A 17,099-nucleotide genomic window follows, 5' to 3' on the forward strand; every position below is an offset into this window, starting at 1 on the left:
CCATTTTCCACTAATTGAACATCAATATTGTGGCGATTATCATCTGTCTGAGGCTTTTAGTCCACTAATTGTTGCATCTCTAAATGTTAAAACCAAAAAGGACATTTTGAGCCTCCTCGAGTCAACAATCCCCCAAAAGTGAAGTTTAAAGTGAGGCTGAAACTAAACGTTCTCAATGAATGGTTAACATAAAGTCAGAAGGGAGTGAGAACGTCCTCACTTATTGTCTCCAGAAGCTCTAAATATTCACTGTAGAATGATATGAAACTTTATTTACTTTCCTTACTTGTATTACACTGATATCTGTACATCACATCAGGAAACCTGCACAATGTGTTCCAGCGGAAACATTTTCTGAACATATTACATTTTCTTTTTTTAGAAAAGATAAGAATAGTAGTTACAGTACTATCACTGAAACATGTTTGAAGCTCATTCATTGACATTAGTGTCTTCAGGGAGTAACACGATGACTCTGTGTTGTACGAAGCCTCACACTTTGTATTATAGTATGTCGGGTTGTGTATGTGGTGGTCAGACCTGTTTGTGTTCTATATGAATGTTTGGAAATAATGAATGAAACCACAAAATGAACCTCAGCGTAGCTTTTTCTTTTGTCTTAGCTGAAAGTTAAAAAGCTAACATAACAGATATAACCTGTGCTGCTTATGTTCTGTCTAATTATTGAGAATGAATCTTTCTTTCAGTCAATAATCCAAGAAACTGGAGCTGAAACAAAGCAGAAGCCACACTGACGTCACATATTGACTTCTGCTAGCTTGAAGCTAATCTGCAGCTCAACAATTGAAAACATTAATTGATCACAGTTGTGTTATTTTTTAGGTTTAGCTAAGAGGCGCGAAAAAAAGATTTGTCATTTCTACGGAGTGTGTCGTAGAATTATATAAAGTAATCTGTTCACACTAACTAATAATTGTTGCTCTCAATTTCCTATCAATCAGATCTAAATGAGCCAACAAATAATCATTTGACACCATGTTAACATCCATAAACATTTCTGTTTCTTCATCTCTTCTCCAAACACGTGTCAGTTTGAACAGTAAATGCAGCCTGATGAAGTGTTTGTTGGTAAAGTGCAGCTGTGTACATGTTGAAATGCTGTGTCTGTTACTGTATTAACTGTCAGTCTAAAGGCTTCACACCAGCATTTATCTCTTTTATTTCAAATCCTAGCAGATTTCATCTGAAACATTGTTTTCTAAATTCCTCTCAAAACATGTCGCATAATAAAAGTGATTAAATAAGTTAAAAATACAGTTTTGATAAACCTCACAAATCTCTTTTGATGGCCATGTTGCCTCATTCAGACTTTTCTCTGACTCTTTGACTTTGACTCCTGATCTTCCTCCGTTTGTTTTGTGGTTTCTCAGGTTTGGCTTTAGTCTTGTTTACGTCAGCGCTGTGAACTTTTCTCTGTTGTCTTTCGGATTTAATGCTTTTATAAAATGGTGTCATTGTACAAATAGGTGTCATTTTTAAAATGAAATTATTGATGTTCTTAAAATGTGATGTACATTCTTTTGAATAAGTAAAATCAAATGTCAAACACTGACAGTCTGCTGTTGTTGTTTCTGCGCAGTACCTGCTGCAGCCTGTAGGTGTCAGTAGAGAGTCACCTGCAGCTTCTTCTTCTGTGGTTTCAGAAGGAAAGTTTGTCTTTTTAAAGATTAAATAAGGAGACTGTGAACCACATATTTAATATAAGCAGTAAATGAATATTCACAGTAATAATTATTATTTTCGATGACTTTAAACAAACATTAAAGTTGGAAGATATGAATTATAAAGCACCTTATTCCCAGTTTAAGGGTTTAATATTATTACTTTACAATTAGTTTTGAGCCAAACATCAGCAGACTTTTTATTTGCATCAGTTTGCTGCTCCAGATTCAACCCGAGCGATGATTCAAATGTGTGTCACTGCTGCGGGTCATTTAACAGAAGTCTTGTTTCTGTCATAATGTTTTACAGCCTTCAGTATCAGCAGCTTTTATTATCAGACAAGAAATATTATCCTCACACATCTGAACTTTCCAAGTGCTGTTGCACCAAGTGGATCAAATTCTGATTTAAAAAATGTTCCCGGGAATAATCACAGAGAGTAAATGATATATTAAAGGTCATTTTGGGGGTGAAGTATTAATTTAACACGTAAGTAAGTCATTTTACAATACGTCAGATTTTAGTGATTATAAATCAATAATAAAAAACATTCAGTTCAAATAATCTACATAAACATGAACATAATATCCTTTTATAATGATAATATAATTACAATTATGATATATATCATTTGTCCCGCTGATCAAGAGACTTTAAAGACTTTATTTATCTGAAGGAGAATCTTCTGAACACAGAAAGGAAACTTCATCACAAACATTCAACACATCTGGAGATACATGAGGAGGAAGAACTGTAATCTGAGAAACAACTAAAGCTGTCACACAAATGTAGTGAAGTAAAAGTATAAGTAGCATAAAGTGGAAAAAGTCAAGTACAACTTTGAGGAACTTGTACTTTACTTCAGTGGAGTACTTGAGTAAATGTAAAAAAAGACAAATCCAGTAGAAACCTTTTTTAATTTTTACTCCGTTGAGGATTTCTTGACTTTGTTGAAACAATACAAACAGTCTGCAGAGAGGTGGACAATATGAAGTGGAAATAACACAACAGATTGAGACACATTGTTTTCTTCTTCTCTGGTGTGTACAACTACTGCAGCTGAATGTTTTATGATCAGATCTCAATGATGTTCCAAGTTACTGTCAATTTATTTTGTATCAACGTGATTCAAGAATGAATCCTTAAGTTACCCCTGAAAACATCCCAGACAGAGATCCCTTCATGTGTCCCTTCAGTGGACATTGTAAAAGCTAAAACCCTTAAAAGACTTTGTTGAAAAGTTCTCATTAACAATTAAGGAGTGCATGACTTCCCCCAGCAAATGTGTCAGAGGACAACACTTCTTATACAAACAATGATCAGACAATAAAACGTTTTGGAATTTCACACCCAGAGATTTAAGGAACTGTTTTTCTGCTGATGCAACAGTGTTAAAGGCAGGTAATGCAGTCATGAGAAGAAACTAGACTACATTAGAAAATATCAATCAGTGTTGTAACATCTGTGTACTGTAAGAGTAAGTATCAACGTGTGCATCAAAGAAAAACATTACAGAAAAGATGCAAAAGAACACATCGATCAGAATCTGAATAAAATCCACAATGCATACACCATAGAAACAACACATGTATTACATTATGTGATAGTGAATCTTTCTGTAGAACATCACATGTTGGTTCTACTCAGTGTGATTGACAGGAGAGATGATCAGAGGGGCAGAGTTTTTACCACCATCATTAAGATAAGGACTGAAGTATGGGTAGAGTTTGTCAGTGAATGTGCAGCCAGTAAAGGAGTAGATCAGAGCTGCAGCATCAACATCATAAAAGGAGACCAGACCCTCCTCATAATCCACAAACACCCCCACCTTCTCAGGCTCAGACTCCAGAGAGAGAGTGACTGCAGGGTCAGCAGAAGCTGTGTACTCATTTACATTCCTCAAACGTATCGTCCAGTAACCATTCTGAGGAGACGCTGTGATGTTTCCCTTCCTGTTGATGGACTCTCTGGCCACTCCTAACCTCCACCCAGTCTTCTCTTTAACCTGAACCTCGTAATAAAATCTTCCTGAAGAGAAACTCTGCTTTGCTAACACATTAACACAAGTATTAAATCTCTCTGGATTGTCTGGGAGACTCTTCCTCACATCACCAAGTTTAACTTGTTTTCCATCATCAGACAGGATGAGGCCAGGATGTGCTGTATGAAGGTCGAGTGTCACATCCACTGCAGACTGCTGGACCCTCTTCAGCTCGACCTCAAGCAGCTCCTCCATCTGTTCACTGAGTGTCTCCTGCAGCTGATTCACAGCTCTCCTCACAGTCCCCTCATATGAAGGTAGACGGACGCTGATTTCTGTCCAGTCCTTGGTGAGTGGAGCAGTGTTCAGGAACATGAAGCTTTGGAGGAGGTGGAGATGATGTTCAGACATTGAGAGCTGCTCCACCTCAGTGCTTCTCTTCTTCAGCTCAGAGACTTCCTGTTCCAGCTCTCTGATGAAGCCTTCAGCCTGTTTCTCCGTCTCTCTCTGCTTCTCTTTCACTGTGTGGATGAGCTCGGCCTGGCTTCTCTCAACAGACTCCTTCAGAGCGGTGAAGACCTGAACACCACCTGCTATCTCTCTGTCTGCATCTTCCTTACTGAGCTGCACTGAGCGTTTCATCTCCTGAATCTTCAGTTGTCTCTTCTGGATCATCTGCTGAATGTCAGCCTCTGTCTTCTCCAGCTCGGCCTTCTTTCCTTCAAATTCTTCCTTCAGAGGAACAACATCATGTGTCTTGTGGTCTACAACAGTGCAGAGCATGCAGACACACATCTGGTCGGTCTTACAGAACATCTCCAGCTGTTTATCATGCTTCGTACACATGCTGCCTTCCAGGTTCTCCACAGGGTCGATCAGCTGATGTCTTTTCAGGCCTGATGTTGTCAGATGAGGCTCCAGGTGAGTCTCACAGTAGGAGTCCAGACACACCAGGCAGGACTTCAGGGCCTTCAGTTTGGTTCCAGTGCAGAAGTCACAGGGAACGTCTCCTGGTTTAACAACTTGTGTCTCTGAGCTGCTGCTGCTGGCTTTCTGTTGAGCTGACTGTCTGAACTGAGCAGCCACCTCAGAGATGAAGGTATTGACCCGCAGCTCAGGTGTTGTGTTGAAAACCTCTTTACAGTTGGGACACTGACACTGGACATTAACCTCCCAGTATTCAGTGATGCAGGTTTTACAGAAGTTGTGTCCACATGGTGTGCTGACTGGATCAGTGAACACATCCAGACAGATGGAGCACAGAAACTGATCTGCAGTCAGCAGACAGCTGGCAGCAGACATATCTACACTCTGAGGACAAAAGAAAGTGGAAAAACAAAACTGTACATAAATATGATTTAATAATTTGTTAAATATAATCAAAGAATGATTAGTGGAATAAAAGGAGTCATCCAGAACTATGTTGATATATTATATGAAGTGGAGCTCAGATGTGCACCGAGGTGGTATTTCTATGAGATCAGAAGCTCAGAAGATAAGTGATTACATGGAGATCTTTATTGCATTCCATCTGTATGTTTACATCTTTTTTGAAGCCCTCCTCTGGCTGATCCCTGCCTGCTGCCAGTCACTTATACGACTGTAACATTTAAACCAAAGTCCCACCGGGGAGCGGTGAAGTGCGGCCTGCGGCCAAACAGAAGTTGTGGATAGTTTAACTTTTTGCAGCCAAGTGAAGCGAGAGAGCACCCGCAGCCAATCAGTAAACTGATTCCTGTGACTGCTGGGACATGTTGACCTGTGTTACAAATAATTACTTCCCCCTTAAACACATGAACGGCTGCAGAATAATGTACTTATAAGCTACACTTCAACTGAACTGGTGTGAATTTGGCGTTTAGTTGTTTGTTAGTTATTCAAATAAAGAAAATAATAAATAATAATGAGAAAGTCTGATGTTTTAAGTGTTGCAGTGATATCATCTCAAACTCTCTGGTTCTTGTTAATATCATAAAAACTTTAAAATCATAATATAATTCTATTTTAAACCCTCTCTGAGTATAGCTGAGGGGATGAGTTCATACTGGTTGTTGAAAGACAGGAAATATTATCAGCGTTACTTCCTGACAGCTTCAACTAGAAACAGTGAGATTGAGAAATAAGGTTCCTTACCAAAGTGTGTAACACTTATATACATTTTAAAATGTCAATATTATGTCTTTTTTATAAGCAATACAAAAAGTGAGCCATATAATCAGATACTTCACTCTGTACAACCCAAAAAGTATCTATGATTCAGGTTCTACGTCAGGGGTGGTCAACCAGTCAGAGGTTAAGAGCCAAAGATGTTACTGCAAAGAGCCACATCATACACACAGTCACAGACTAGCGCATACCTGTCAACCCTCCCGTTTTTCCCGGGACTATCCCGTATTTTTAACCTTCAGAAGAAAAAAAATAGGCCTAATTAAAAAAAGTGTAAAGTGTAAAGTATTATGTTTAACTTTAGCTGAAAAACGTTACCCGCCAGTAAACACACAGAAGAAGAAAACAGGAACAATAACACAGAAGAAGACGAGAACATATGATGAGAGTCACAGTGAACGGGAGATCGATGGAGACGCAGCTGTGCCTGCCAAACAAGTTCAAACTTTATGCAAGTACTAAATGAGAGGAGACCTTCACTTATTTAATAAAAGCAGAGTCGGGACAACTCATGCTTTTTGTAAAGTGTGCCATTCAGATGTTAGCATCGCTCACGACGGAATAAGCGATGTTCGCCAGCATGAACAATCGTCCAAGCATGAGGCACAAACACATCCACTGTCAATGATGATAATAACTCATCAAATAAAATACATAAATCTTATAAACATGTCTGTACAAGTAATACATACTTTAAATAAACATGTATTTCCTGAATGTCCCTTATGTGTTCACGTTTACATTGGTGGCTGAGAGCTGTTGGAGAGCCGGGTGGAGTACGCCAAAAGAAATTCCCTTGTTTTGAAATTCCAACGTTGACAGGTATGGACTAGCGGGGCTTTCAAACAGTCCGTCTCAGCATTAAAAGGGTCGACGAGGAACGTAATCTGTGACCTTTTCAGCTGTAGATCATGGAACCAGGTCGCAAAGTTTTCGTGCAGGGTTTCAACCAATGTGCATTTCGGCTTGTCCGTTTGCTTTTAGCAGAGAGGGAAAATGCGCTAATTCTCCCTTTTGAAGATGTGTCTTAAACAGTTTCAGTTTGTTAACACACGCAAACACACTTTCCACTAGGTCAGGCAGCATTTCTATATGAATATGAACTCTCCCACTCTAATAAAACGTCCTATGTTGGTCTTCATATTTTTTCTTAGCTGTGCATCTTCTTCCGTGCCATTTTAGGATGGAACTCAGATGGTCAGATAGTGTTTACTCTACGATAGGTTTTTCCCCCCTCGAAGGTGATTGGTTCACTGCATCGCAGGCATTTTTGTGATTGGCTCTTGGGCCACATCAAAATTAGACGCACTGTCATGCTCTCATACTGACAGCACACATACACACACCCACAAATAAAATTTGATATGAACTGAAGAGCCGCATGCGGCTCGAGAGCCGCGGGTTGGCCACCCCTGTTCTACGTCGTGTAATAAACTTCTGTTCAATACAGGAAATGGGCCTGAGAGTGTAAATTAGCTTCAGCTAATGCTAGCTGTAACTGTATTCTGTCAAACCTTAACTACAAAGAGTTCAGTCACTGCAGGTTTTTTTTTTTTTACCTGTTTACGTGTGTGTGTGTGTGTGTGTGTGTGTGTGTGTGTGTGTGTGTGTGTGTGTGTGTGTGTGTATATATATATATATATATATATATATTAAAGTAATGTGTTAAACATGATGAATATGGTGTTTGTGCAGGTCTGTGTGGTGAAGATGTAGGAGAACCACATTCCTCCTGGGATTATTTGGGCATTAAATATGTGGGGAAACCAGTCCGACTGGTCTGCAGTGTGGCGTGTGAGCTCGTGTTGTTTCACTGATGAAACAGCGTTCACTGTTTTCATTGTCCATCTGAAGTGAGTCAACGAGCTCTCGCTCTCTCCATTACTCACACCACACATGTGATAACATCATAAAACTGATGCTTATACTTTTACTGGAGTAAATATATATGTAAAGTAAGCTAAATATATTTAAATTCCAATTTAATATTTAACTTAACATATTTATTAGAATTAACTTTGATGTATTTAGGTAGTATGTGTTTTTATTATTTGTTTTATGAAGCCTCTGAAGGAGCAGAGCAAAATAAAATCACCTTCTCTGTTAAAAGACTTTCAGCGTCAGAGAGTCAGTTTGGAGGAAGAGGAGGAAGAGGAGGATCAGAGAGAGGATGATGATACAGAGAGCAGAGAATCAGAAACATTAAATGTGCAGAAGAAGAGATTGAAGCTACAGCTCTGGACTGCAGGAAATTATATAAAATATAATTGTTCTCCTCATTCATACTGGTTGTTGAAAGACAGGAAATATTATCAGCGTTACTTCCTGACAGCTTCAACTAGAAACAGTGAGATTGAGAAATAAGGCTCCTTACCAAAGTGTGTAACACTTATATACATTTTAAAATGTCAATATTATGTCTTTTTTATAAGCAATACAAAAAGTGAGCCATATAATCAGATACTTCACTCTGTACAACCCAAAAAGTATCTATGATTCAGGTTCTACGTCGTGTAATAAACTTCTGTTCAATACAGGAAATGGGCCTGAGAGTGTAAATTAGCTTCAGCTAATGCTAGCTGTGACTGTATTCTGTCAAACCTTAACTACAAAGAGTTCAGTCACTGTGGTTTGGTTTTGACCTGTTTTGTATTTCTGGCCTTCTTACACTTTTATATCTAAAGTGACACATTTCTATAGCATAATATTCTTTATCTGGTAAAACGGATGTAAACAGTCAGATTGTGATTTGAACTAAACTGTGATCACATGTTTAGTCGGTGCATTTGTCTCTGTAGGGCAGTGTACTCACCAGTGTTGGACAGATTCTGCTGTGTTGTTGAGAGAAGCCTGCTGGATGTAGTTGAATGTTTCTTTAGAGAGAAACAGAGACTTGTGTCGACTGCAGCTCTGCTGTCATTCAGATATACTTTAACTTTCAATTCTGTGAAGTTGAAGCTCCTCTTTCTGTGTTGCTCCACCTCTCAGTGGCCCGACGCCAACAGGGAGTGGAGGAAGACTTCAGATAATTTACTGAAGTAAAAGTTTTCTTACAACATTGTGAAAATACTTCACTACAAGTAAAACTACTAGTCATGGAATGGCCATAACAAACACCATGTTCGAACATAAGGATGCTCATAAGTGTACGTGGTACCAGAGCACCATAGGCCAAAGGTCAATGATCGATTTTGTGATCGTATCATCTGATCTGAGGCCGCATGTTTTGGACTCTCGGGTGAAGAGAGGGGCGGAGCTGTCAACTGATCACCATCTGGTAGTGAGTTGGATCAAGGGGTGGGGGAATACTCTGGATAGACCTGGTAAGCCCAAACGGGTAGTGCGGGTGAACTGGGAACGTCTGGAGGAAGCAGATGTCCGGGAAATCTTCAACTCACACCTCCGGCTAAGCTTTTCGGATATCCATGTGGAGGTTGGGGCCATTGAACCTGAATGGGCGATGTTCAAAACCTCTATTGCTGAAGCTGCGGTGAGGAGCTGTTGTCACGGTTCAGGACAGTGGAGGACCCAAATGCAAAATGGAAAAAACACAAACCAACCAGAGGTAGACACAGGGTAGACACAAGGAAGCACAGCAGAGAACAGGCCGGTAACAGGCACATATGAAAGATTATCCGACAAGGCAAACTGGGATAGACAGGGATATATACACAGACACCAACCGAGGGAACAAGACACAGCTGGAAGAGAAAGGCAAAGACACAAGGCCAGGGTAAATGAACACAGGAGGAACACATTAACAACCAGAAAAGGAGGGACTAGATTGTGACAGAACTCCCCTCTCAAGGGACGGATCCCAGACGTCCCAAAAGTAAAAAATAAAATAAAAACCCAGCAGGGTGGGTGGAGGGATTTATGGTGCAAACGAGGCCAGGGAACAAAACTGGAAGGGGATGTCGGGGCAGGAAGCCGGGGGAGGCCAGCGAGACAGCGCTGGAGGCCGACGCAGCGGGCAGGACTGCACAGGAGGCGGACGGGGCGGCCGGAGCAGCTCTGGAGGCAGACGAGGTCGCTCTGGAGGACTGGGAACAACGGAACTGGGGTCTCGAGAGGCGAGGAGAACGCAGGGGTCTCAAGAAGCGAAGGGAGCACTGGGACTGGGGTCTCGAGAAGCGAAGGGAGCACTGGGACTGGGTTTTCGAGAGACGAGGGGAGCACAGGGCTCTCGAGAGGCAAGGGGAGCGCAGGGACTGGGGTCTCGAGAGGCGAAGGGAGCACTGGGACTGGCGTCTCTAGAAGCAAAGGGAGCACTGGTACTGGGGTCTCAAGTGGCGAGGGGAGCACATGTACATGGGTCTCAAGAGGCGAAGGGAGAACTGGGGCCTCGAGAGACAGCAAAGGAGACAGCTGGGGTCTCGATAGGCAGCAGGGGGACAGCTGGGGTCTCAGCGGGGACTGAGGTCTGCAGAGGTCCGGCAGCAACGGGAAGAACTCAGAGAGAACTGAGAGTCCGTGCACAAATATTTAATACTGTGTGTGTGTGTGTGTAGTCTGTTAATGTGGGTTCAGCAAGAGTTGACTCAAAAGCTGTACGTTGGTCTGTGGTTGGTCTTCATCTCCTCCTGCCTGCTGCCATTCAAACTGCTGGGATTCATTATAGATATGGCAAACAAAAAAAAAATATATATATATATTTGTTTTTAAATATATATATATAAATGTTTTCATACATAATTAAAAAAAAAAAAAAAAAAAAAAATATATATATATATATATATATATATATATATATATACTGTATACATAGAATATATATCTCAGCAGGAAACCGGTGGATTGCCTACTCCGGGTAGGGAATGAGCCCTTACCCCAAGTGAAGGAGTTCAAGTACCTGAAGGTCTTGTTCGCGAGTGAGGGGACGATGGAGCGAGAGATTGGTTGGAGAATCGGAGCAGCGGGGGCGGTACTGCAGTCGCTTTACCGCACTGTTGTGACGAAAAGAGAGCTGAGCCAGAAGGCAAAGCTCTCAATCTACCGGTCGATCTTCGTTCCTACCCTCACCTATGGTCATGAAGGCGGTGACCGAAAGAACGAGATCACGGGTACAAGCGGCCAAAATGGGTTTTCTCAGACGGGTGGCTGGCGTCTCCCTTAGAGATAGGGTGAGAAGCTCAGCCATCCGTGAGAGACTCGGAGTAGAGCCGCTGCTCCTTTACGTTGAAAGGAGCCAGTTGAGGTGGTTCGGGCATCTAGTAAGGAGCCACCTGGGCGCCTCCCTAGGGAGGTGTTCCAGGCACGTCCAGCTGGGAGGAGACCCCGGGGAAGGCCCAGGACTCGGTGGAGAGATTATATCTCCTCACTGGCCCGGGAACGCCTCGGGATCCCCCAATCGAGAGGCTGAAGCTACCGTGGTGTAAACTCGCCAATGTCACCACAGATGGATCGCTGAACTTAACAGGAAAACACATCGGGCTGCTGAAAAGAATCCAGGATAAGGTGAAAGAGGAAAACCCTGAGCTGGATGTCATTTTCCTGCACTGCATAAGCCCTGTGTAAATCTGTATTGCACCTTGATCATGTTGTGAAGCCAGTCGTAAAACTTGTTAACTTTATACGAGCAAAGGGATTGTCAATTTATTAAGTTCCTTGAAGAAACTGATGCTGATCACCAGGACTTGCTTTACCACTCTCATGATCGCTGGTTAAGTTTGGGAAAAGTATGTCAACGAGTGTGGACAAGTTACTTCAGCTGGTTTCATGTCCCCTGTCACAAGACTCTGAAACAGCGCCACAAGAGTTGTAATTGGAACTGATCGATCTTCAATGTGACTTTGTCTTAAAGGAGAAGTTCAACTCTCTTAAACTGGATGAGTTTCATGCTTCACTAACAGAAGCCAGGTTTCCAAACATTAGGAGGATGGCACAGAGGATGCTGGTGTTGTTCGGTTCTACCTACGTGTGTGAGCAGACGTTCAGCGTGATGAACAGATCACACCCAGATCCCAGTTTTGTTTTGAGTCTACTGACTGGAGCGTCCTGCAAGAGCCACATGATGAGGACATTGAGGGAGTGTCGCACTGTATCACTGACTACCTGAACTTCTGTATGGATGTTGTGGTTCCCATAAAAACTGTACGCTGCTTCCCTAACAACAAACCCTGGATCACCAGCAATGTCAAGGACATCCTTGACAACAGAAGGGGATTCTGTGAGAGCAAACCAGCTCAACCTGTTCTATAACAGGTTGAGCTGGTTTGCTGATAGCCCAGCTGTTGCAGCCAGGAGCTGTCCACCCAGCACCTCCCTACACACCCCCGCCCCTGCCCTGACCTCCCCCAACACCGACACCCAGGCTGCCTCCAGGGACTTTGCAACCACCCTCCCCCCATCATCACCATGGATAATGTAACACCGCTCCCCTCCACCATCACCAAAGATCAGGTGAGCAGATAGCTGAAGAGACTGCGTCCCAGTAAAGCAGCTGGCCCGGACGGAGTGTGTCCAAGGATGCTAAAGGCCTGTTCTGCTGAACTCGGGGAGCCCCTTCAGTGTATGTTCAACCTGAGCTTGCGGCTGGGGATGGTCCCAGTTCTCTGGAAGACTTCATGTCTCATCCCTGTCCCCAAAAAGAAACACCCTAGGGAACCAGATGACTTCCGGCCGGTTGCACTGACATCACACATGATGAAGACCATGGAGCGGCTGTTACTCCACCACCTCAGACCCCAGGTCCGCCATGCACAAGATCCTCTGCAGTTCGCATACCAGGCGAAGGTGGGCGTGGATGACTCCATCCTCTATCTGTTAAAAAGGGCTTACTCTCATCTGGACAAGGGGAGTGGCGCGGTGAGAATGATGTTCTTTGATTTCTCCAGCGCCTTTAATACCATCCGGCCCCTGCTCCTGAGAGATAAGCTAACAGAGATGAGGGTGGACTCACATCTGGTGAGATGGATCACGGACTACCTCACAGAGAGACCACAGTATGTCAGGCTGAAAGGCTGCACGTCCGACACTGTGGTCAGCAGCACTGGAGCGCCATAGGGGACAGTACTCTCCCCTTTCTTGTTCACCATCTACACCTCTGACTTCCAGCACAACTCTGAGTTCTGCCACATGCAGAAATACTCAGATGACACTGTGATCGTTGGCTGTGTCAGGAATGGACAAGAGGGGGAGTACAGGAGCCTGGTGGAGGACTACCTACCTACCTACCTACCTACCTACATACCTACCAACCAACCAACCAACCAACTGATGAACACCTCAGATCTGTCCTGAGAATTGCCACAACCAAACTGACACCAAACTTTGATGTCAACAGCACTGTTCCCCCTGAAATTAAATGTAAGCTTTATTTTATTTTTAGGTAATGGCTTTTACTTGTAATGTATAATAGTTCACACAAACACTCTCCATCTATTTACTACTAGCCCGGCCCGTCTGTCAAATTTTAAAACTCATTGTGGCCCTGCCCACCACTGGGATAGATGAGTCTAGTCCACCCTCCAACACAGTAGGTGGCGGTCATTCATCTTAACGCTGGTTACCACCCGCCGTAAAACCAACGAAGAAGAAGCCATGCAGCGGAAGTAAACAGTACAGGCACTACTAGCGTTAGCTCAGCTCTGTGGATGAATGAAACTAGCAGGGAGACGCTGTTGTAGTCGTTGCGTGGATGAATATTTGACTTCTAGTTCAGCAACAATGTCTTCAGTTGAGTGTTTGAGAGAGTTTGTCAACGAGCGACTAAATGCTGCTGCTGAAGAAATATTCGGAGTTTTCCAAGAAGCTGTCGTCGAGTACGAGGCAGAGATCCATCGTCTGCGCAGACTGCTGGATGTCGTTTGGAAACCGGAAATAAAGTTACACAGGACAGGTGAGTAACACGTAATAACACAAAACGGAGGAATTGTATGTATATTTAGCCCCATGTGTTTTAATAGATTACGTTACTGGTACTAATGTGCTCGCATGTCTGCAGTAGTATCCTATTCCTTTTGTTCTCTGTCCCTCCAGAGCTCCCACAGCAACATGTCTGTGAGGAGGAGGAGGTCCTCTCTGACCAGCAGCTCTGTGTTCAGGAGAGGAACTCCAGTCTGGACCAAGAGGACCCAGAGCCTCCACAGATTAAAGAGGAGCAGGAGGAACTCTGCACCAGTCAGGAGGGAGAGCAGCTTGTACTGAAGCAGGAGACTGATACCTTTATGTTGACTCCTCCTGATGAGGAAAGTGACCACCAGCTCCTCTCTCACAACTCTCATGTAGCTGAGAGCCAAGATCAGAACGGAGGCAAGCATGGAGACTCAGGCTCAACTAATGCAGAGCCAAGTCAACAGACTCTACATCATGAAAGCACAAGTCACACTAACAATGTAGACAACCCTCACCTGTCAGAGATGCACTGTGATACTCACACAGGTAAACAGCCTTTAAAATGTGACACATGTGGAAAAGACTTTCAGAAGAAATCTTCACTAGAGAGACATATAAGAATCCACACAGGTGAGAAGCCTTATTCATGTAACACGTGTGGGAAAAGATTTACTCAGAAATCAGCATTGGACTATCATATAAGAACCCACACAGGTGAGAAGCCTTATTCCTGCAACACGTGTGGGAAAAGATTCACTCAGAAATCAGCATTGACGTCTCATCATATAAGAATCCACACAGGTGAGAAACAATATTCAACTCAACTTCATTTATATTGCACCTTTCATACATACAGTACATTCATACATAGCGCCCAAAGTGCTTCACAGAGCAACACAGCACAGACAAGAACAACTAAATGTATGCAACAATAAATGTAATTTTGCATTCTGAAAATGACAACAATGAACAAATACTTGTTAAAATAAATTAAATTCACACGAATAAATAAGCACAAAAGATCAGATTAGTATGAAAAACACATTTTAAGACTTCAAAACTAAAGAAAAAATGACACAGCGCCTTAATGTTGCAAAACATGTAGAAAACATTTCTGATATGATCGTCACTTGACTGTCCATACGAGAAGCCTTTTACATGGAAAACATGTGGAAGAGATTTCATAATGTGGTTTGTTGGTTCACATGAGGTGTGTACAACTTTTATAAGTTTGATAGCAAACAGAGGAATTAGATTTATATATAATTCCATGTGTTTAAATATAAACTGGTATTCATTTGTTCCATTGTCTGCATTGTTTTACTTTGCCACCACAGTAGTATACTATTCCTTTTGTTCTCTGTCCCTCCAGAGCTCCCACAGCAACATGTCTGTGAGGAGGAGGAGGTCCTCTCTGACCAGCAGCTCTGTGTTCAGGAGAGGAACTCCAGTCTGGACCAAGAGGACCCAGAGCCTCCACAGATTAAAGAGGAGCAGGAGGAACTCTGCACCAGTCAGGAGGGAGAGCAGCTTGTACTGAAGCAGGAGACTGATACCTTTATGTTGACTCCTCCTGATGAGGAAAGTGACCACCAGCTCCTCTCTCACAACTCTCACGTAGCTGAGAGCCAAGATCAGAACGGAGGCAAGCATGGAGACTCAGGCTCAACTAATGCAGAGCCAAGTCAACAGACTCTACATCATGAAAGCATAAGTCACAGTAACAATGTAGACAACCCTCACCTGTCAGAGATGCACTGTGATACTCACACAGGTAAACAGCCTTTAAAATGTGACACATGTGGAAAAGACTTTCAGAATAAATCATTACTAGAGAGACATCTGAGAATCCACACAGGTGAGAAGCCTTTTGCATGCAACACGTGTGGGAGAGCTTTCTCAAGTAGTAGTTACTTGGTAACTCATATAAGAATCCACACAGGTGAGAAGCCGTTTGCATGCAACACATGTGGGAAAAGATTCACTCAGAAAACATCATTGAACTATCATATAAGAACCCACACAGGTGAGAAGCCATATTCTTGCAACACGTGTGGGAAAAAATTTATTCAGAGATCATCATTGAACTATCATTTAAGAATGCATATTCTTGGAAGACTTACAAAAAATCATTCCAGCGTAATGATACCTTGAAAGTCCACATGAGAACGCACAGGGGGGAAAGCTGCATCAGTGCAGCACAGAGGGTCCAGAGATCAAAGAGTTACAGGAGGAACTAAAAGGAGTTTGACACTCCTGACTTCAGGGTTACACTCTTAATAAGTGTTGGATCACACACTATGTCTACACACTACCTCAGCAATGAGCTCACTGAGGTTATTTCTTCGTTAGAGGAAGATTGTCCGTCTGTTTTGTGTTATTGGATTGCAATGGGATAGTGCTTGATCACCTGAACGTACAGGTGTAATGCAGCCGTGATGGAGGACATGGCTGGTGGGATGCTGGGCTTCAGAAGCTCGTGTGTAATGCATACTGGTACATGCAGGCGGTCCCTGCACGGCTCCGCCAGCAGGAGAACTCAGCTTTAGGATTCAGGGGGATCTATTGGCAGAAATGGAATATAGTATTCATAACTATGTTTTCTTTTGTGTACAATCACCTGAAACTAAGAATTGTTGTGTTTTCATTAGATTAGAATGAGCCCTTCATCTCTACATGAGGAGCGTGTCCTCTTCCACTGAGACCCCCATGTTGCCTCTGTAGCCGATGTATGAATGATAACATGTTTTATATTTCACAAACATCCATTTGTTCATATTTTGTTAGAATAATACTCCTTTTTGTATATTTATTTCGAGGAGTCTTATTTTGTTAAACATGCTTTTATTTTGATACTCCTGAAACCGGCACTTTCTGCGGGTTCGCGCCACTTTCGGGAGACTGTTGGAGGTTCCGCTGAAGAGAGGGGGGCATGTCCAAACACCCTGACAGTGACGTTACTGTATGATGGTGACTAACGTGTTTCATTGTTATATTATATTTTATTCATTTTATTTTATTCACCAAACATGTGGAGGACTCAAACATACCTGCAGAGTTCTGTGCTTACCTTATTTCACAGTAGTTGTAAACAAGCCCGTGTAGTTTTTCCTTCTCTTTTAATGAGTTTGGTGTTTCCTTTTGTTAAAACAGGTAAAAATATCAACACAATCTCAACAGTTTCCTTTGTTTTCATTCTGTACGTTCATAAATGCAACAGATATAGTATAACTATATATAAAACCTATAAGCTGTGTTATCAAAGGTCTGAGTGGACGCTGATGGAAGGAAGCAACATTTTAAAGTGACTCCTGAAGACAAACATATTAGAACATCAGTTAAGGACATTACATGTTGCTCATAATGCAGTAAGACCCATTTCAGAGTCATATATACAATATCGCTAGGAAGACGCAACTATCAGTGCTCCGCC

The 17,099-nt window shown here is 42.5% G+C and overlaps 1 protein-coding gene across 2 annotated transcripts; it reads right to left on the minus strand.

The window, feature by feature from the left end:
- Positions 1-2,581: 2,581 nt before the first annotated feature.
- LOC115009208 (E3 ubiquitin-protein ligase TRIM21-like) lies at positions 2,582-8,792 on the minus strand. Of its 2 annotated transcripts, XM_029433065.1 has the most exons (3): positions 8,643-8,792; positions 3,337-4,975; positions 2,582-2,967 (listed from the first exon to the last, which is right to left on the minus strand). In XM_029433065.1, the coding sequence occupies exons 2-3, from the start codon at positions 4,964-4,966 to the stop codon at positions 2,876-2,878; spliced, it is 1,722 nt and encodes a 573-aa protein (XP_029288925.1). In that variant the 5' UTR covers positions 4,967-4,975; positions 8,643-8,792; the 3' UTR covers positions 2,582-2,875. The 2 variants fall into 2 exon arrangements, with proteins under 2 accessions (XP_029288925.1, XP_029288926.1); XM_029433066.1 differs by lacking the exon at positions 2,582-2,967 and having other exon boundaries at positions 2,979-4,975.
- Positions 8,793-17,099: the final 8,307 nt, after the last annotated feature.

The sequence above is a fragment of the Cottoperca gobio genome, chromosome 6, assembly GCF_900634415.1.
Source record: "Cottoperca gobio chromosome 6, fCotGob3.1, whole genome shotgun sequence".
NCBI classification, from domain to species: domain Eukaryota; kingdom Metazoa; phylum Chordata; class Actinopteri; order Perciformes; family Bovichtidae; genus Cottoperca; species Cottoperca gobio.